At 33.8% G+C, this 22,337-nt stretch overlaps 1 protein-coding gene across 2 annotated transcripts; it reads right to left on the reverse strand.

Moving 5' to 3' along the window:
* Positions 1-11,769: 11,769 nt before the first annotated feature.
* Positions 11,770-16,564, reverse strand: LOC128219637 (uncharacterized). 2 transcript variants are annotated; one of them, XM_052927530.1, is made up of 4 exons: positions 16,523-16,564; positions 14,130-15,038; positions 13,179-13,256; positions 11,770-12,824 (listed from the first exon to the last, which is right to left on the reverse strand). In XM_052927530.1, the coding sequence occupies exons 2-4, from the start codon at positions 15,025-15,027 to the stop codon at positions 12,013-12,015; spliced, it is 1,788 nt and encodes a 595-aa protein (XP_052783490.1). In that variant the 5' UTR covers positions 15,028-15,038; positions 16,523-16,564; the 3' UTR covers positions 11,770-12,012. The 2 variants fall into 2 exon arrangements, with proteins under 2 accessions (XP_052783490.1, XP_052783489.1); XM_052927529.1 differs by having other exon boundaries at positions 13,179-13,259.
* Between the last annotated feature and the right edge of the window lie 5,773 nt (positions 16,565-22,337).

Raw genomic sequence — 22,337 nt, forward strand, 5'->3', positions numbered from 1 at the left:
GTGAGTTTTGCCGGGTATGTACAAAAGAAATGTTATACTGTATTGAAAATAGAATTTCAAATTAGTTTTAGTGAAATGTATTCATTATTACGATAACAAAAACAAGAGCACCGGTAAGTCTGTGAAAACATACATTCACGTTTTAGCGTTTTTACGATACATACACACATATCCATTTTCGATACTTGTATGAAGTTGTACAGATAAAAGTTTGGTAAAGTGTATACAACGTTTGTTTAATAACTTACCAGAGCTTACACTTTCCTCCTTTACGTAGACTTAAAAATGCCTTATTATACCTAATCCCCGCGACTGACGCCGGAAAAAAAATACTAGGTGCAATAAGACATTCTGTTCATTTCCTCTCACGATTTACACTAGCCACAATAATGCGCGTATCTAGGAAACTCTTTTTAATATTTGGATATTCGTTTTGTTCCCTAATCCAAAAATCGCCAAATACTAATAAAGGGGCTGTTTATATGGACTAGATCGACTCATGAAACATTGTTTCCCTATCCGAATTAAGGTCTCCGGATTTCACTGATATTTATTGCTAAAATGATTACTTAATTATCCGAAAATAATTTATTTATTTTGAGAAAAGCAATGTTTAATTGATATCAATCGAATAAAACCTTCAGTCACTTTTTGTATTTTAAATGTTGTACACCGGAATCCTCACAAAACCGGAAATTTTGCCCAGTCCGGACCTTGTCCGGTTTAGTGAGTTTTCACTGTAGTATGTTCACCTAATTGACCTTACGACAGGATTTAATTGACAGGTCCTATCAGCCAATCAGAATGTAGCCCTGATAAGCCGTGTTGTTATCCGCCATTTTGTCCGTCAAACTGACCAGAGTCCGTTATATACATGCGCTGGCATTTCCTCGCCTTTTTAAGTATTATGGTATAAAGGTGTTATCATGGCACTTGTAATTCGGATACAAAGTAGCAAAGCCGACTAAAGATTGCGTGCAATTCGTTCCGTACAGCAAATAATTTAGAAAAATGCAAGTGCTGGATCAGACTCTGTGGAAGACCTCACCAACAGCTGAACTTGGAAATTTTGAAAGATCGTTCAAATGCGAAACATCTATACGTCTGTACAAAAGTATTTTTCTGAACAAAACTACTTATTTGCTTATAAGGGGATCAATCCGCTAAAAAATATTTAATACTGAAATTGTCCGTGCATGACCTAAATTACAGTAGTGTTACTATTTTCAAACTATAAACATCGTAAATTTAATATGCTTTGGCTTGTGTTGTCAAATCCCCATTAATGGCCATTTAATATCAGGTTCAACATGGACACGATTGATTTCATTAAAATAGAGGTATTTTTGTTGATACCGTTATGTATGCTTATAAACTGCTTTGCTTTCAAAGTCAATCAGGAAATATCGAACAACTAAATTTTTGTTTGAACCATCGCATGCTTCTGAATCTCATCTACTCGTATGGTTACTATGTAAACAATGGCTATTTTAGCTGTCATTTTGACACATTTCATAGATTTCCTATTTTCATATCAGCCCTTTGTCGACGGGAAACCCAATCAAGGAAACCCTGACTCTCAAGCAGCAACTGTATTTGACCAGCTCACACCAGCTAGACCTCCTCAAAAACTCAGATTAATATCTGAGCCACCAAAAAAAAAAAACCAGAACAGAGCGGTCTGAATCGTTATGGTATTATTTTCTGTACAAATCAATTATTTCACTGTATAAATTATTAAGTTCATTAGAACTTGATTCTGCCAAAAATGTGCTGTAAAGACTTAGACTTATTATGAATAAAGAACAAGTCAAACATGTACATGATTTCAATGTTTTTCTTATATTTGGTGCCATTTACGTAAATCTACAATATTTAATTATAGTTCATCCCATGTTCAGCTTCCGGATCACATATACACTCGATTACCAGTATTCTTAAAGTTGCACTCTCACAGATTTCTGTTTTGACACTTTTTTGTCTCAGAATTGGCTTATTGGGCATTCTTTAAATTAAGACCTAATATATAAATCACAAAGCAAACTTCTTCCGAGCCAAATTATGATAAATGATATCGAATCTTATGTAAGTTGTCAAAGCGATCAATCTGTGAAAGTGCAGCTTTAACAGTGAAAAATAACTTCTGCTATTGCTATATATTTTAAAATATATTTGTCATTGTAATAAAGAGATGATCACCTACAATATCCTACATAAGCACCAAAGAAATATCAAAGATTAAGTAATGTTTGCAAAACAACAAAGTACGTCGTATTTAATAAATCTGACATTAAATATGTAACAACTGGTGTTATACTCCAGAACTGAAACTAACATCATAGAGGTACATCATTCCAAGAATCCACCAAAACAACATGCTGAACAACTTCAAAAACTCTATTCAAAGGACTACACTTTCCTGAAATAAATAAAAGATGCCAATATTAAAATAAATCAGATACATGAGTTAAATATTTTAATACTAGCTGTAAATGCTACTGCCTTTGATGTTTGCTTTCTACATGTATATCATAATGAAATATTGACAAGATAATAGCTAACTTTATGTTTTGTGGTTGTTGTTTTTTTCTGAACAAAGATTCCATTACTTTTGTACAGCAAAGTAAAACTCAAGGTTATAAAAAGCTTTAAAATAGGTCCCACCGATTATTTGCAAAACTTGCCATCACTGGTTTTCTCTTGCCTGGACTGGCAAATAGCATGTGTGTGTGGGGGTGGGGGGGCGGTTTCTGGTCTTATGCTAGGTCCCCTGTGGCGGTAGGCTTGATTAACACAATAACAAGGGAACTTCCTTATATCCATCAATCAGAATACTTTAATGGTAGCAACGGTAAACAGCAGGAGACCCTCCATCAGCCTTAACCGGTTAATGGGGTAGGGTAGTGTGTGTGGGTTAGAACCAGCTGCCCGGTCAGCTTAGTTGCTTAGAGCGCCGTGCTAATGTTCCGGTGGTTGTGAGTTCGAGCCCCACACCGGGGGCACTTTTCCTCCCAGGTCTACTTTTACATGTGTGAACATGTTCAACAATTTCTGTAAGAACAAAAATCATATCATGTGAATGTTTGAGCAATGCAAAAGTTACAGATTGGTATCACCCACGATTGTCACTTGTCAGCTATTACATTATCATTCATATGGGGGAGTGTTCAGTCGCTGAGAACTGAAACTTTTTATGCATAACCCTGATAAACCTTATCTGCTCATACTATAGAATACAAGGTTATATAGCTGGCATGTATTTGTCATTTAATGTCACTTCCGGGTTCCCCATTTGGGCCATTTATTATTTACTCATATTGTGCGATGATTTAATCTTTGTTTCAACACTACTGTAAGAATGGCCGGTGTTATTAAAAGCTAAACTTACCCTTTTTTGCATTTACAGTATGCGTCACACACACGCTTTTCCTTTGTATCGATGTCAATGTTGACAACATGGCTATCCGATTTTCTCTGACTTGGATAAATTTCACTCCGTAAATGTTAGATATGGTCATCCTCTAAAGATATATCGAGCCTTCTGATGTAGCAGCCAGTTACAAATCCTTTGACTACTATTTTTTTTCGCAGTGAAATGCCACATTTATGATAATTTGTTAGGAATATTGGAAAGCGAAACGACGCGAGACGCCATTGCTTCCTTGTTTGTTTGACGGACATATACAGAGTTCGCTCCCTTGATATCAGGGGGCGTGGCTTAGAAGCCGCTGTCGTAAGGTCAATTAAAGCTTTTGGCGCACTAAAAAAGTAGTTATCCGAACTTTAAGCCACTTTTAGGTTACTCGCTTTTACCGTCATTTACTACTAGATCTTGCTATGTATTACCGATATTTTTATTTTTCCTTTTCACGCAAGTAATATTAAATTGATTTAAATCGCTTCAAGCCTTATGTATCAATTTATCATTTAAAAAAATAGTTTTTAAACCATGAATTAGCAATCGCGATAATTGACTAACGTAGAAGTCAACAGTTTACTTCGCGTTTATACGAATTGACAATTTCGTACTGAGTGATATCCCTTTGGGAGCAGATAAAATCTGTGTCACCGCGTGGGACAACGTACTTGATTTGAGTTTAATATATGTTAAATTTTGATTAATAAAAATTGTGCGTGTATTTATGTTATATTGTTTTGAAGTTTCACAAAAGAACGTTAACAGTTAATAAAACAAAACAAAATGTACTAGAAAATTAGTCACTTAAAAACTGACTGTTTCTGGGATTTTTCAAATAGTCTTAACAAGAAAATCACTTTGCAAATTTTGCTCTTGTCCTTTTACTTATACGTTCTTATTCATTTTCAGAGTCTTCTTCCACCGCATCAATATGTACCCATTATCAACACAGTGTGTTTCTTGTATATTTCCTACATGCATTACTAGTTCAACCAACTTGCGTTCGCCTTTATAACCTTTTAAGTATACAACATATAACTATGTACCTCGATTTCAACAGGAATCAGGAGGGATTGACGAGGACACAGGAGGCAGGGAGGAGTGGCGAGGAGGCTTTAAAGCTGCACTCTCACAGATTGAACGTTTTGACAACCTTTTTTTTATTTTTTGTCTTGGAACGAGCCAATTTTTGCGAAAATCCATGGAAACCAGTTATATAAGACTGCTGACAAAAATAAGATCGCATATTTTTATATTTAAGTTAAAAAAATGATGTGTTGTGCATTTTTCCTAAACCGTTAGTAACGGTTTAAGCCATAAAACATTTTCGAACGGAAATAAGAAAATCTGCGCTCTGATGTTTTTGTCAGCAATCTTATATCATTGGTTTGCAGATATCTACGCAAAAATCTGCTCTTTCCAAGACAAAAAAATAAAAAAAAAGATTGTTGTAAAAACGGTAAATCTGTGAGAGTGCAGCTTAAATGAGTTTCTAGTAGTGTTTTCCAAGCCTTTGAGAAACGTTATGGTTGCATTGTGCGCAAATATGCAAATATACTTGTGTCGAATTAACGACAGTGTCCGGCGACATATCGATGACTGATCTGCATTAATAATTGAACGAAGTGAGAACGAAATTCGTCTATAATCGTGCGTCAAATGTAGGTACTTTTTCTTTTCCTGAAGAAATCTATTGCACCATTTATTAGTTTGGCAAACCTGTGCGTATATTCCTACACATGTATATGCTGTTAGCAAACGTTTCATGTTCGGTAAACATTTTTGTTTCATTTGAAGAAAATACTTGGTACAAACATGCGCGGTTAAAGATGCTACTATAACATAAAGTGTCATGAAGTCTTCAATCTCAGTTTGTGTTTGGACGACAAGTAGTGAAGTCGTACATTACTTGACAAAATGGATCTATTGGATACACGAAAATATAAGATGAGGAGAAAATTAAAATTGAATGTATATACGAATGGTTCCCCGGCTGAACAGACGCCAGCTATCGCCAAAAGCATGCTTGACCGTCAGTCGAAACCTATCCGCTCCAAAGTATCTCTGAGTGATTTTCACAGTTCTATTATCTTAATTGAAACGTCTTTTATTTAACCCTGTACCAATATCTTTATTGAAACAGGCACCAAGATCTACAATGCAACATACGTAAAGCTCTTTATTGCAACAGTCAGCAAGATCTACAATGCAACATACCCCAAGATCATTATTGCAACAAGCACCAATAAATTTCTTAAAATATATTTATGAAAACCAAAATCTTTATTGAAACAAGACGACGATCTTTATTGAATCGATTCCCAAGATCTCTATTGAAATAGGCCCAAATTTATTTTTCTTCAAAGTGGACCAAGATAGTTATGGAAACAAAGATCGTTACTGAAACAAGACGACGATCTTCATTGAATCGATCCCAAGATCTCTGACGAAACAGGCCCAAATATCAGTATTATTAAACAGGGCCATGATCTGTATTGTAACTATTTCAAATACAATTGTAAATCATATCATAGGAATGACAGTTAATATAGATTATGATAAAAAATAATACATGCTTTTCTTTGGCTTTTATCACTGATACAACAACAGTGAAAATAGTTCATTGCAAACTAAGAATCGAAAAAAACATCTTTCAGAAATATTTTTGAAATCAACTGTATTGCTTCACATTGTTCAAGACTTAATAGGTCCTCACTTTTGAAGCAGAAAATTATGTAAATTATAACAGTTCGATAAGCAAAAAAAATATGGAAATACACATTACTCACCGTATAATAGAGAAACAGTTGTGGAACTTTCCAAACGTTTTCTTAAAGTAATACTCGATCCATTTATTGCACATATACTTATTGTGATTGGCATCATTTGCGTTTTGTTCTATTCTATATAGCATGATAGAGTCCTCTTAAATTTGACTCACCCTTCGGTGAACATCACTGAAATATAGGATCATAATTACTAGCATGATAGGCACCTTTTTATGCAAATCTAGAAATACATATCACCTATAACTAGTAGTTTTATGTTTATTGTGTTCTCCTTTTCTAAAAGTTTAGTATTGCTCTTTTTGTTCTTCCAATATTAAAATCATGATAGCGTGTAGGCTCTCGAGCATCACAGGTAATTTCGAAGAATTGCAAAATTATAAATTACAATGTAACATAAGCCGACTGAACAAGGAAATATTTGATACAACATTGAATATTTCAGTCAGATTCGGGTCCCGATATTTTAAAATAAGATCTAAAAGCGAGACAACAAGTGATTACAGACACATCAGCAATAGTATTATATAGTAAAGGACTAGCACGAGAACACGGTTACCCTTGATCTCTTGTTTATTTATGTGTGTTTAAACTTCCATGAAAATGGATTCTAACGTTATTTACTTATACGCATGCTAGTTATCGAATGTTGGCATAGACAACAAGGCACGAAACAGTTACTCCTCTCATTACAATTAAAACAAAGTATGATTGTTTGAATAACTCGAGTTGTTAGTGCAGTATCTATTACATAATGTAGTGTTTTATATTTTTTAGATTATAATCTTATAGTTTTATTCATTACTTATGTGTAAGTTCCACTATTTGAATACATTAAACACTTTTACTTCGGTATATATGGTGTTATACATGTCATTGAATGAATTTTAAATCACAACTAGATCAAATGATAGGTTGTGTCCATGTTTTAAACACCGATCAAGTGATATGTTTATCATTTAACCAAACTCAGGAATCATTATTATACTTCAAAATGAAATAATGGATGTTATATTGAGTGTTATGAATAAAAAATTAAGTCAAAGTTTAAGGGAAAATATAATATCCGACGTTTGAGTAAAACGAATTTGAAGGACATTTCCCTTGTTTAATGAAATAACCGCGAGGTGGCGATTTATAAGCACGAGTGACTCGTGCGCATATGAATGTAAAGGCGTTAAGCTTGGGGAACCGATCCGTTCACATCGATTCAAGTGACTGTTAAATTTTACAAGAAATTTTTTTATTGTAAAAGTTTTCTTTTACTTTGCAATTTCATCATATGACTGATTAATTTGTTTCCATTTGTCTTCAGAGAACATTACAATGTATAATACATTTGTATAACTTGATAAACTACGTATACATAGATATTTATCATAATCATAAAAATGATATATGTTCTATATTTTTTTGTTAAAGAGCTTGTGGTAATGATGCCCGACATCTAGTGGAACCAGACAAATCCTGTAAATCTGGATGACAAACCGGCAGAGGTTTCCAGGAGGACGGTTTTATCTCAGTTTTTCCTCGGCCAGTCGCATGTAAGCTCCATTTTTGTCTGGCATGTTGTTACCAAGAAATACTTTGCTCATGTTGCAAGTTCATTCTGTACGTGGTCATCGGTTTCCCAAGTGCTTCACTGAAACTTCCAAAATAATACTATTGAAAAGTATTGATTTTGTTGTTTTTAAAGAGGTAATAGAATGGTATTCAGGGAACTCGGAAGTTAACACAGGAAGATACACATCATCAAAAATTAGGTAAGGGAATTGAATTATACGCCAAACTGATATATTTACTTATCCGGATATTACCTGTTTGAAATTGATCGAAAACCCTTTTCATTAGAAGCAATTACAATTGTATAAGTCTGGTTTATGGGTGTTTAAGCATATATTAAATGAAAGCTCGAAATAATGGCCTGGAAGTAAAACAACTGTTTCTTTCCTTGGAAAATAAGCCAAAAGGAGATAACCGTCAACTCCAATACAAAATTTGCAAACATTTCAAGGCAATATCTAAAAATATCTAAATATGTCTGGGTTATCATAACTTTCAACGGGATATATTCGGTTCATCTATGTGTAATTTGATTTTATACTTCACCATGACTTCTGAGTATTCAACTGCAAAAGAACATCAGAAAGAGAAATGACTTTGTCTTTAATGACCTTATAATGCAAAGTTAACAAACGCTTCCATGTATGTCAATGGGTGAACTTACTTTTGACAAACTTTCAAACCTCAAAACACTTACCTGAATGAACATCGAAATCATGTATTGGATAAAAAATCATTTTGCATGGAAAAATAAATAAAATACAAACGACTCCTATCAAGGGGATGGAAGGGGCCCTTTTGTGTGTTATTTCGTAGGTTAAACTTCACAGTCGTTGATTGCCTACACTTGGTTTTAATATTCATTTCGCTTGATTGTATCGATAAATGTTGCAATCAATGTGTATACAATTGCACACCGGCTAACGTGTTAACAAATTAATATCACAATAACGGCAGTATTTATTTTAGGTAAACTTGATTTTACGGCTAAGCCTTAACTATCGTCGTAGTAAATTAAATTTATTTTAGTGTCGTAGTGTTGTTAGTTGACCTACGAAGTCAAGGCAAACTTTAGCCAGGGAGAACTCAGAAGTACAAACACAATTATAGACACTGAGTTAACTATTAACAGTTTCAGTTTCATAAGCACTCTCGTTTTCTATATTTGGTAAACAATTAACTATTCATTTCAAATACATTTAACACGTACATGCAAGGTGGGTGGAGAAAATCTCTTGTATTAACCGAGCAACAGAAATCAAAGGATTGGATTGAAACAGACATGACATAGGGTAAGTGTAACGTTAATGTATCAATTGATAAGACATATTTTATTCTTTAAAAACATATCAGTACTGTTTGCAAATTCCAAGGAAAAAATACAACAAATAAAAATTATGTCCAGGTGAGTTATTTGTTTAATGACAAAGTCATTACCATATTTTGTCATTTGTCAAATTTTTGACCCGGTTTTGGAAAAATGTAGGATTTAGATAGCAGAAAAGTATGAAAAGTAAGAAAAAGAGAAACGAATTGTTTTTGAATGAGACATCAATACTACCATTCTTCATTTATACCTTACATCGGCAGATTTCACGTTCCTTTGAATATTGGAATGTAGCTAAGGTCGTTCAAGCCAAGGAACAGTTTTGAAACAATCTGTGCTTGAATGACCCTAGTATTTTTTTCAAATAATTCACATTTTCCGATAAGTAAAACTTTTCAATAAAACACTTCTTTATGAATGTTTTTATCTTCACCGTAAAAAACTTTCGACAAATATGTAAAGAGCGAGTTCCATTAGCACTCGTTACCACAACACGGAACGTTTCATTAGTGGAAAATTAATTTTACTTTCTTTCACCGAAAGTTTCTTTTAAAAACTTTAAAAGATTTGCTTGTGTAGACTTGTGCCTATCCGTTGACAATGTTTATGTTTGTAAAGATGACGTAATGCTGCACGTGCTTCGTATGGCATTTTTTATGTTCGCCCTCATGTGTTGTGTCAATCTCACAGGTGGAACCGATACTCATTTTGGCGGGAACGAATGTCAATAGTAAAATCCGACAATATATAGCAAAATGTGAATTAATATGCAATCAACCAAACGAATGATGGCTTCGTTGTTAAATATGAATGTAATAACTGAAGGTAAATTGATATTATTAAAGTGACGTCCAATGTGTTGATGTTTTTTTTCTTGGTGTCTGGGTCAAATATGTTCATCTAAGTAAATTCGAAATGTAAGTACATTAAAACTAATATCAAGAGAAAGGTAAATTATATATCATAATACAAGAATAAAAGAAAAGAAAAAGTGCAAAACCATTGTATAAATCATACTATTTTGTTGCTTAACGATAAAAAGTATGCAATGATATGACTTCAAAAACAGTTTAGAATAGACACACAATGCTGACAATAACCATGTCAGAAACATTACTGCAGTTAACTAAAAACCATACATGTTCATCAAGTGAGATTGTTAATCTCTTGAAGAGTATTAAATCAATTTTGGCTACAATTTTAAAACATAGTTAGGAAACACATTTAGTATGTGTACTCCCATTGGTGTACTAACAAGCGATGTTAATTGGCTATTTTAGCCTTGATTCATTCATCATGATTATTCTCAAGACAAATAATTATCTTCAATGATATTTGAAATCGATGAAAGGACATGTATATTTGCCATACAGAGACATAAACTCGTTGGTACCATAAGGTAATCATTATAATTACAATTTCTCAATTTAACGGGTCAATAGAAAGAAACAGTGACATCAAAATTATTGATCAACCGTTGTTTTTCATTGTTTCTATTCTCCAGAAACTAAATATCCACTAAATTAACTCCCGTTTGAAGGCAATGACCTTCTGCATTGGTGTCATATGACATATAAAAAATACTGACATTTAACCTAAACATTTTTTATTTCGTTTAATGACCTAGCATTAAATTACTGCATTTTAACAATGTCAGTATATATCGAAATACCTAAACAGCCTTAAGTTTAAAAGCTCCGATATTAATTTAGCAAAATTTATGATGAGTACGAAAGACATGCCAAGATAATTACTCAAACGAACAAATACTGCCGCCTACATGCATATAGCCCTCTTTACAACAACAATCAGAATTCTCACCTGCTTATGCGTCCAGTGGAATTAATTTGCTTAAGTTTCCGAAAGTATTAAAATAAATTATCAATACAGCGACCCGGTCCACAAGAATAAAGCAATGCAAAAAACGTAATAGTGTGTGACCCGATATCCGCAATCTTGGATCGCTTATGTTTGGGGAGTCGCGATATTCTGAGTTAACATCTGTTTATTTACTGTGATGAGGTTAAACATCACTAAATTAAATAAGGTTGGATAATATATTTATTGTTCGTAAGCTTATAAGTTAAAATGATAAACAGTAAAAAATAAATGAATAAAAAGCAAAGAAAAACAAAACATTTGTATCTGTAGGGAGGTGCTGTCCCTCCATAGGATTATATCATTACTGTTTTACGTTTAAATAAACAGCCCGTGTTGATGACTTTGAGGAGACCTGTTGTTTCTATCAGAGGTAACGTTTACAGGGCCGGAACAAAACATTAAAATACAAGGACTTTAAATCATTCGGACAATTACTTATGAAATAGTAACCAATATTCAATCTGATGCTGTTGTTTTCTAAATAAGAAGGTCAATGTAAACATAATTTAGGAAATACCGCGATCCCAGTGATGGGACTATAGGACAGTTCATTATATTACAGCTAAACGACAACCGTACATTGCACATCAAGTAACATTTTTTTGCTTGCAGAATATTTGTGCTATATTTGTATGACCTTTCAAAAACAATTTATTTGTGTACACTCTTTGAATGCAAATAAAGCATATTCATCAACTCGTTCTGAGCGCGTGTACCTTTCCAAGAAATGCGACGATCCGTAATGATTTATTATATTTAGTGAAAATACAGATGGGTCTAAAGACAACACAAAACAAGAACAACAATTTTATTGTTAAAACAGATCTACACGTAATTGATTGAACAGTTACAAAAATATTAAATTGTACGCTTATATTGATTTTGTTCTCGGAAAGTGCGCAATACAAATGGCATCATTACAATAAATTTGTCTAAATACTACACGTAACATTCTCATTTGAATGCAACAACTGAATGTCGAAGATTAAGTGCATGTTTAGTCGATGTTTCCAACCATTTCACTCCATTGGCTGGCATTATTTGATACTATTGTACACTTTTACTGAATTGTTCCCATATTGCGTGACAAGAAGCTTGTTCTGCGGCGGACAGTAGTAAGCATACAACAGACTGTGCATCCCATTTTCCTTACCGACCAATTGTGTCATCTGACCATTGGACAAGTTCAGTCTCATAATTCTGTCACCTGCAGAACTACAAACTAATAAGTGCTTTCCGAAAACCGTGATGCTTCCTGATCCTTTCAACGCAGGATCCCGGAAGGTCTTGATAATTTTCAGGTTCATGTCAAGCTTTGTAATGGTATTTCTGTGAATGTCTGATACGTAGACGTAAGCAGACGAACTTTCATTTACAACTGTTAAGTAGTAAGGATGTCCACACTGTTCTTGTTCACTGCATATAACATGCCCATTCATATTCAATACTTTTACATTTCCATTGAAGAAGGACACTATTAACCTATCTTCATGATAAGCAATACCTCGACAATCATCATTTAATTCGATATGGTCACCAAGAGCGAGTTGCCCTCGAGTCTTCAGGAACTGAATACCCATAGTGGCGAGAGTAACAGCAACCCTGTCCCTGGGTAGAAGACATATATCCCATGGTGAACCAAGAACCTCGATCTGGAACACCAGGCTGTTGGTCTGCATGTCTACCAACTTAACTGTGCAGTTGTGCCAGTCAGTTAGCAGCAGTCTGGACCCGGCAAGGTGGAGCATGCTAGACAGGTAGCAGTCCCTATTATCAGTTGGAGACTTTATTGGGATGTCCGATGCTGGTGTAAACCGTAATACGGTCAAGTCTTCAGTGGCGTTACCCACTAAAAAGAATTGGTTAAAGTAAATTGAATATCTGTGATACAATAACTTCATATAGGGCAAAGTATCAAAGTATAAATTTCAACGTTAGCATATAGCATTATGGCTTTTAATTCTTATGCCATATAATAATAAACATCATGTCATACAATTTCCATATTTCGTTACAATTTTAAAAATATTTCAACTGAATTTTGTTTTAATATATGCTTATTGAAAAAAGTACAGCGCTAACTAATACAAAAAATTAAAGTAAACATATCTCATAAGACACAATATACATAACACATAATAGGAATATGTAGGTTATAATACAAGGATGTTTATTTACTCAGATGGTTTATGACTATCAATACCTGTAGGTTCGGCAGTTGCCATGGTATCCCTTGGGCCATCTCCCTGAAATGTTAGTCCTATTATGCCTTGGTTGCTGTCTGCTGTGATTAAAAAAAGAGCTGTCATAACCTTTTGGTATTTGGGGCGTTGCTTGCAGTTTGTAGGAATTGTACTTCTTGTCTTCCATAAATAATGTATACAAGTTCAGCGTAAAATGCATTGACGAATTAATAAAGTTGTTTAAATAGCCGATGTAGAAAAAACCTTTCACCAAGTCATTGTTTCTAAAGTTATTTTTGTTTTGCCTGCTGTCCCATGCAATTTTGGTACAGTTTAAACGGGCATTGCTAGTGTATTATTTATATATGAAATGAATAAGCGAATTTAAATGAAGTTTTTGCAGATTGTAGTCGTGTTCATTTTCTTAATTGAAATCAAGCTTGAATTGACCTATTCGGCAATTTTTGAAAGTCAAAAAAGCTTGATTATAATTATTGTTTGACTTAAAAAAAACCTACATATTCTTTCTCCTCTCATTAATCCCTTGTAATTGATACCAACATATAGGGTCAACGTTATTGCAATATGTTTATAGGTTAAGTAAACCGCTGTCATCGGTTAGGAACGAGATTATGAATGTTTTAAAAACAACTTTTGCATAATGGTATCTAATTATAAAACATTCAGCGTAAGTTTATGTGAAGTTATGTTGATTTTGTCACCGCCTTTGTTAAGAAACTTATAATAATACTATAACAAATCTTTAATAAATAGTATTAGGTAATGCCTATTATTCCATTTAAATCCCTTCACTATAAGTTGATTTGTATAGACACTTGCAATGAAAGTATATATAGAAATGAATGTATTTAGACGATGTATTATTGAACAAGTCTTAATTTACTGTCTCTTATGTCCTGTTTCATCAAAGGTGATTACAATATTATAATTAAATACATATTTATATATACCTGATGTGGTTGTGTTTTCAGTCACAATGTTTTCTAATGTCCCAATGCCAGTGTCAGATGCAATAAGACGCTCTGTGGCTGGATCCTTTCTGAATTCGTAGTGGTGAATTACGTTTTTCTTGTTAATGTCAGCAAGGTCATTCTGCAGACCCTCTAATAGTTTCTTGGCTCTTTTGGTCTCAATGAAAAACTGTATCATATTGTTTCCTTGTGCTTCAAGTGTGACATTTATTTCTTCCAGCCTGGTCTTCAGGTTTGTATATTTCGGTTTCAGAGACCCTAATAGTTCTTCATCCGTGTTTTTCGTCTTCTCTTTTAGCTTTAACAGTGCCTGTTCTCTTTCTTCAAAATACTTGTTAACTTCCTCTCGGTATCTTCTCAGCTTTTCAACTTCATTTTCACCTAACTTTGCTACAACGTCAACGTTTTTCTCCACAGCATACGCGCACGAATTAATGTCTTCAAATAACCTGGCAATTGTTTTTATGACATCCCAATACTCTTGGTCATCTTTGAAGTCCTTGGATATATCTGATATAACATCAGCATGACACGATCGATGGTTCTGTACTGAACAGTGTCCACAAATCAGGGTCTGATGGGTGCTGCAAAAGTATTTGATAGACTCTTTTGGATGGTTATCACAAGGCACTGTGCATTCATATTCAACTTCAAGGCCACCGGTAGACGTAGGCATATTTGATTTGTCAATAAGTAAATGTGATCTTGACATTTTCTGTTTCCTATGGACCCTTGCGCAGTTAGAGCAGAAGAACTCCTTGCAGACTGGACAGTAGAACTCAGCATGCAGGAATTCGTCATCTTGCTCACAGGGCTGGCAGTATGTTGTGTCTTCTGCAGATGTCCCTGCTTGCAGTTTCTTCCCTGGAACCTCCATAGCTCTGGTACCTTACGAGAAAAGAATGACAATAAAATGAAAGATTGTATTAATTTTCTAATTAAACTCCTGATGAAACCTTGCATTAATTGTGTGTAATTTTTTGCATATTACAAATTTTATGAATAAGGAATAACACGTAAATTGACTCATTCTAAATCCCGAAAAAGATGCTAGTTGAATCAAAGCCATATATACTATTGTATAGCGCATGAGCCGATCCGGGTGGGGGGGGGGTGAGCGGATCCGGCGCACGCCCTGCTAAAATCGTCTTAGCTTGCTTTTTTAGTATAAGAGAGAAAATGTAATAAAATACGCACACGTTGCACGAGATTGGAATTGAAATTGTTAAAATTTTATTTTGGGTGTTCCCTAACCTCCCCCATCCCTGCTTACACTTTAAACCAAATAAATTTCGGTTCTGATGGAGAGGTGCAAGTCAAAAGGTTACGATCCTTACTTACGCCCCCTCTAGCGTCTAACCCTGGCTATGATTTTAAACTAAAAAAAAATCGGTTCTGAGTAAAGGACGCAAGTCAAAAGGTAACACCCCTAAATTATGCCCCCTCTGACGTCGATCCCTTGCTACGCGCCTGTAAAGTACGATATGCCTTCAGTGTACAGTTTTTGATGAATAATATCAGGATTCGTAAAAGAATGTGCACCAGAATCTCGGTTACAACTACGATATCGCACGACCTTCCCCAAAATTGATGGTAGATTAATAAAATATGTATCATATCGGAAGGTGTTTTTTTATTTTTAATCAATACATTATATCATATATAGAAACGGTAAAAAAGTTAGATGTTTAACCATGGTGTGACTATCGTTGGAATAAAATACAACGCTATTCACTTCTACCCACGTTAGTTATTGAATATTGTTCTTGACAACATGGCACAAAATAGCCACTTGTGTTTTCTTTCAATAACGCGGATGGTAACCACGATATTTATTATATATGGATATGATTTATCATTCAAGAAAACAATTTTGTTATTTGAGTTTACTATAGCAATTATATGTTAGTTCAATCAATATTTTTGTTTAATATACATATTGGGTTTAAACTGCAGTGAATGAATTCTAAATCGAAAGTATATCAACTCATTTTCAGAAAAGTTTATATAGTGACATAGATTATGACCTACACTGATATGTACAAGATACAACCCGAAAATACTTAAGATACAATTTTGAAACATTAATAGTGCACTTATATATCAGAACAATCAATATTTTAGTTAAAGATGTATTTAAGGTTTAAATTGAATGATTTAAAATCGAAAGTAGATCAAATCATTTTAAGAACACTATTTATAGCGACATAGATAATGACCTATTATTTGTTGAAAGAAGAAATAGAATTAAAAAGAAGAAAGAATGATCACTTCCCCTTTAACACTGATATGTACAAGATACAACACAATCATACTTTAGAACAATATGAATAAATATAAAATTGAACGTTTGATTAAAAATGAGTTCTAACCTTTCCTCCAAGTTTACGGGTGAAGAGGAAGTGAACGATCAATATCACACAGGGAGATAAACATAATCAGAAAATATTGCAGGTAGTTAAGGTTATACTCAACTGATATAGACATGGTATATTATTGTACTGATATGAACTGTTTAAAAAGCGCAAGTTACATTGATTTGGAAGTACCTACGCATTGTTATATGCCTTATTTCTTTTAATGAACAAATGACAATGAATCAAAGCATGGTTATAACTTCTCAGACCAATAGCTACTTTCCATATTTATAGGTTTTGAAGCTGAATGGTTATTAATTAAAAAAAAGTTTGTATTCTTACAGCGAATATGGTCGCTCTATCGAGTGGTTACGTTTACCAGTTTTATTTTTCCTATCACTGTAAGTAACGTCACTTTTTCAAATTTCGTTAAATGTTTAGTACACATGTGGAACTTTCTCCAAATATATGTTGATGCGGGTCGTGCAGAAGTGTTATTTCGCATGTAAAGTTGTCATTAGAATATATATAATTTTTATATAGTTGTCTGGGGCCTAAACACAAGTAGAATACATTTCAATAGACAAGTTTTATCATTTTCTTTTAAGTCTGTTTGATATAATTTTAGATATTTAATTGAAAGATAGAATGGAAAAACCAAAATGTATTTATTACAAAATGTATTTTATTATTTATTGAAAGGACACTTATCATGGGATGATGTGTTGTTCACATCCCTAATTTAATTTTAAACATAACTTTGTTGTCTATGTATTAAACAGCAAAATATTGACGATATGATGTTAACAGAATTTTGTATCTACTTATCTAATTATGCAGATTTTTAATCTCTAAATACCGTTTTACCTACGTATATGAATGAACGTACTTTTGGACTTCTTTACAAGCCTAAAATATTTTCTAAATGAGCATCAGACTCATGTTTGGGATATACAAGTTGGTCACCTGAAAAAATAAACAAAAGCCAATTGACTTAAATTCAAATACATGTAGTATCGTACATAAAATGGAATTGGACAGTTGTCAGGTCGTCAACGTTTACAAAATATGTTTAAAGGTCCGGATTCTGAAGTTTATTGTTAATGCATGAGAGCGCGTGACGAAAACGTCAGCCACAACTTCATGCTAATGTTCGGCATACCTCATCCGAATGACACAGGCATGACATAGTAACACAGATATTTGTGGTGAAAGTGCGATTTCATCGCATACTGTGTTTTTAAAATCGAGTTTATTATGATCAGCTTTGTCTGCCTGTATTGGTCGATAATATAACCGCAAATATGATATTTTTTACAGTGGCCCGCGTTCACATAGTGGCATAAAGTTCGTACTTAATTTGCGTAATTCCTCCTATAATTGAGTTCTCATTCAAGCTCATTAGATGACAGTGAAAAGTTATAAAACGCAATCATAGAATTTCAGCCAAAGATAACCACGCTGTAAACTGTTCGCTTTTAACAACAATATTAAAGACAATTATATGTTAAATCTTGGTTTATCTAACAGTAATTGATTGCTTTGTTATGCTAGCTCACTCTCGTTTGCACGATGTTGCGCTTGCGCTGTGTGTGGGAACGAAGAAACCACTACATTATACGTGTACTCAAAGGCGCATGCGCTTTTAAAGCCGAGAAAAGACCTGGGACGCGTCGGTGGTAAGCGATTTATCTAACCACTGCGCCAACCGGACAATCGTAGTTAAAAGACATTGTTTGATGGAAGTTACTGCAAGTTCCTTCCCGATCGAGAGTTACTATAAAGATAATGCTTATATTTAAATAAAAGCTAAACTAACCTTAAAAATTCAATAAATTGGTTAAAGCCTTCTTGTCATCGGCATAATGTAGAGCATCTGAATGATGAGTTTAGCTTATGCCGCGCTGATGTAGTATTTGCTATTGACGGTGATTATCAAATATTAGACTTATATATGAATGTTCTGTGTATCTTTTTCTTGTCTATTTCGCTGTTGATCTATTTGTCATAAAACTGGATCACTGTAGCTTAAATCTGGTTTGTTTCCATATAGTCTCCGCTCTAATCATTTAACATTAATTAGATTATAAATAAAATTATTTGATATAAATTTTGTAAATGAGGTTACCAACTTGTTTAAGTCTGCAACAAAATGTATTGTCTTCTTCAGAACTGTTTAAGGAATTGCAGAATCAGCGGAATAATGATCTCTAATGATGATTTAGTCAGATTTACATGTTTGACTTGAAAATAGCCCCGCCAGATCGTTTAATGTCACCAAGTTGTCCATGTTGGCAGTTGGAGACTTCATTTGTATGTCTGTCTCAGTGTATGAAATTAGTTATTGTATTTAAAACATGTGTAAGACATTAAATGTGTTATTGTATTTAAAACATGTGTATGACAATGACATTATATAGTGTATTATAACAAATTAAAAGATTTAATAATTAATATGATATTGCTCCACAGTTTAAGATTACAATGCCTAATAAATTCAGTTCGTATATACAAAAATAACAGTACAGCAATAGTATGATGAAATGGATCGGAAAACAAGCAATGCAATTGCTTATACTAATTCCTTTCCATAAGGAAAGCCAAGGTCTTTATTGAATCAATCCAAAGATCTCTGACGAAAAAGGCCCCAAGGTCTGTATTGAAATTGGGTCATGATCTGTATTGTAACTATTCACATGTAAACTAAATCGTTAAAATGACTCTTAAAATTTTGAGATGAAACCTTTTATCATTGAAGTGACAACAGTGAAAATATATCACTGCAAACTAAGGAGTGAAAATAACAACATCAAGAACAACTTAAAAAGTCAACTGTATTACTTCACATTTATCAATACTTAGATCCTCACTTTTGAAACAGCAAATACTGTCAATAATAATAACTTGATATAATTTCTAAGCACATAATTATTTTTGGAAGTTAACAATACTTAGCGTTTATTTCGGAAAAGGTTGTGTCACTTCAAACGTTTTCTTAAAGGTTAATATTCGGTCCATTTACTGCACATGCAATTATTATGTTCCGTTTTCACATATATTTTGTTCTATTCTATAAAGCGTCCTTTTTTATTATGCTAATTGTGTACTTTTGGGGGTTATCAGTATTTGCAAATAACAGTTTAGTATTGCTCTTTTTGTTCGTCAAATATTAAATTTACGATCGTGTGTAGGCTCTGACGCATCACAGATCATCAGTATTATTTATGTATGGACAGGCTCGACAATATGGTAAACCTTTATCTCTTGTTTCGATTAGTAACATTTATAAGTCGTTGAAAGAGAAGAAATTTGCTACACAAAAGCTATTCATAAGAAATATCCATGACAACTGTAAATCACATCTTTTTAAGAATAGAACCTTATTTTCAGCCAAAGAAATCGCAGATAGACAATCATTAAGTAATAGACTTGATCATTTGTTAATGATCTCATTTTTGTACTGACTCAACGAATTCATTCAAAATAGCCACCGTTGACATCGAAGCTCTAGCGGCAAGGCGCCCATATTAAAGGCATTCCTGTCGCTGAGTCCATGGCGGTGCGAGAAGCTCTTAAGAAATTAACCGGTACGCCCCGTCGTGATATTTACTTTTTGTGCTAAAGCTATAACGTAGGTCAGTGTATACTGTGACTGATATTCCAGAGGGTATTTCAATGGTTTATATCATCAGCAGTCTCAGCGTAAACAGCGACAAAACTATACGGTGATACGCATTATAATCATTATAATTTGATAACGATTGGTTTATGTTAAGGACATTTTAGTTAAAGAAACCCTCGGGAGAAACCGGCAGAACCAATGGCTTTAAAAAGGTCAAGTGGTATACATCCCAACGTTTAAGGTGTTCGGGAATATACCTATAAACGAAAAAAACACAAATAATTCACCAGTTTAGACTCATACTAGCCATGATTGACATAAATAGCTTTTTTGTACATATATGATCATATATGTATATATATATATATATATATATATATATATATATGTAATCTAGACTCGTTTATAATTTCAATTAACTTCGCTTTACGATTTGCCGAGAGGCCCGCCCATCCTTGCTGGCATTGTACGCCGGAAAGTTTGCCAGTGCTTGCTAGTCGTCACGACAAAGTTCGATATCATTCCCCTGCTTGCTAAAACACTTTCAAACTTTTCAATAACATGTTCGTGGTACAACGACGCCTGTTTTAATTTTATCTCCTTATAGATATAGAAAGTCTATGACAATTTTACTTTATAAAATGTTGTATTGGAAAGGCTTTCTAAACTAAATTAATGCAAATACTATATCAGTTTGATAATTAATTATGTAAGAGAAACAACTATATCATAATGTGTTTGCAGTAAGTATTCGATTCACCTACTTTGGTTAAAAAATGCAAGAATTCCACTTAAAATCATATCACAAATAAAATCGTTTTACTTCAAAAACTGTACAGCACAAAAGCGGTAACCCCGTTGTAACAGTTTTTACTTAAGATGGTTTCTTTTTGCATTGTGTTTGGTCATTGACGATATAGCAGAGAAAAGAAGAACAATCGAAAAAGGAACATTCAATCATTTTAATTTTTTTTATGACTGAATAAAAATAAATAAAAATTGATGGTCCTTTCATTTCCATGAATTCAATTTTACTCACGAAAATCAAGATAAGAAATTGATTCACTAATACCGTTTTTAGATTTTTGTTTTACAAAGCCCAAAACGAAAAACGAGTGGCGCTGTATTTTCCCGTTTTCACATGTACTTATGACATCACCATAAATGTTTTAACCTACTAACGACAAAAGGGGGGAGATTTTCAGATGCCTTTCAATCATCCAACGTGAAGTTAACACAGATTTATTTCTGAATATTTTTATTAAATATGTTGTCATATTTTGTAAATGCAGCATGATTTAATAATTTACCGAGCATTGAAATACATGCATTATAACATTTTGGCTTACATGTTATCCTGTCAGCGTGCCAAATGGAAAGTGAAAGTAGTTTTGGAGTTTTGTACGTTAGACAGTGACCTAATGATGTTGCTGACATGTTAAGTAGGATACATCTTTAGCTATCAATCTTAAACACTTTATTTAAGAGTATTGTTTTAGTTTATTGCACATTTTGCCAATACTTCATACACTGATAATGTCCATGATGACTTATAAAAAAGCGAGGCTTAAATTTCCGTATATCAAGATTATTATAATGTAATACGAAGAGCGATACTTTCTTTAACCGCATTGCACAAATAATATTAAAACTTACCAGTATGTTACCTATGTACTTTCAGGAGTCGTTGGGAACAAATAGCACGTGCATGGACTCTGTTGACCAGAACGACGGAGGAAGTCCGAAGGAGAAAAAAGGTAAGGTGTATACAGAAATCGCAGGGTTCTATCTAGGAGTTTTGGCGTAAGAGCGGTCGCACCTTTTGGATGCAACTTAGAACATGCGCCCTTCCCTAGTTCCGAACTACTTATGGTTTAAGTGTTGATATGGGGTTAGTTTCATCGTTGTCGCCATAACAGCCATTTAAGTCACCATTGTTCATACTCCATGCAGCGTAAATATGGTTATTTCTGTTTCTGTTTCCACCTTCAATGAACGATACTTGTCAAGGGTGGTCAATGCGTATGCGATTGCGCAGTGTGGTCATCCTCCCACTTATCGATAACATAATCATCAATGTCGTGAGCATCGTCGTTTCTGTCATTTACTTCATCTTATCCGCGATGCAAAAATCAGTTGCATTTCTAAACGTGTCGTTTCTCTAATTAACAGATGCAGGATAAGCAACAGCGGCATTTTTATAATGAT

Source organism: Mya arenaria, chromosome 15, assembly GCF_026914265.1.
Source record: "Mya arenaria isolate MELC-2E11 chromosome 15, ASM2691426v1".
Classification (NCBI taxonomy): domain Eukaryota; kingdom Metazoa; phylum Mollusca; class Bivalvia; order Myida; family Myidae; genus Mya; species Mya arenaria.

Coding starts and splice junctions, on each gene's coding strand:
- LOC128219637 (XM_052927529.1), bottom strand. CDS start 15,027: ATGGAGGTTCCAGGGAAGAAACTGCAAGCAGGGACATCTGCAGAAGAC. Junction 13,260..14,129: donor TGAAAACACAACCACATCAG/GTATATATAAAT, acceptor TTTTAATCACAG/CAGACAGCAACCAAGGCATA. Junction 12,825..13,178: donor GGCAACTGCCGAACCTACAG/GTATTGATAGTC, acceptor AATTCTTTTTAG/TGGGTAACGCCACTGAAGAC.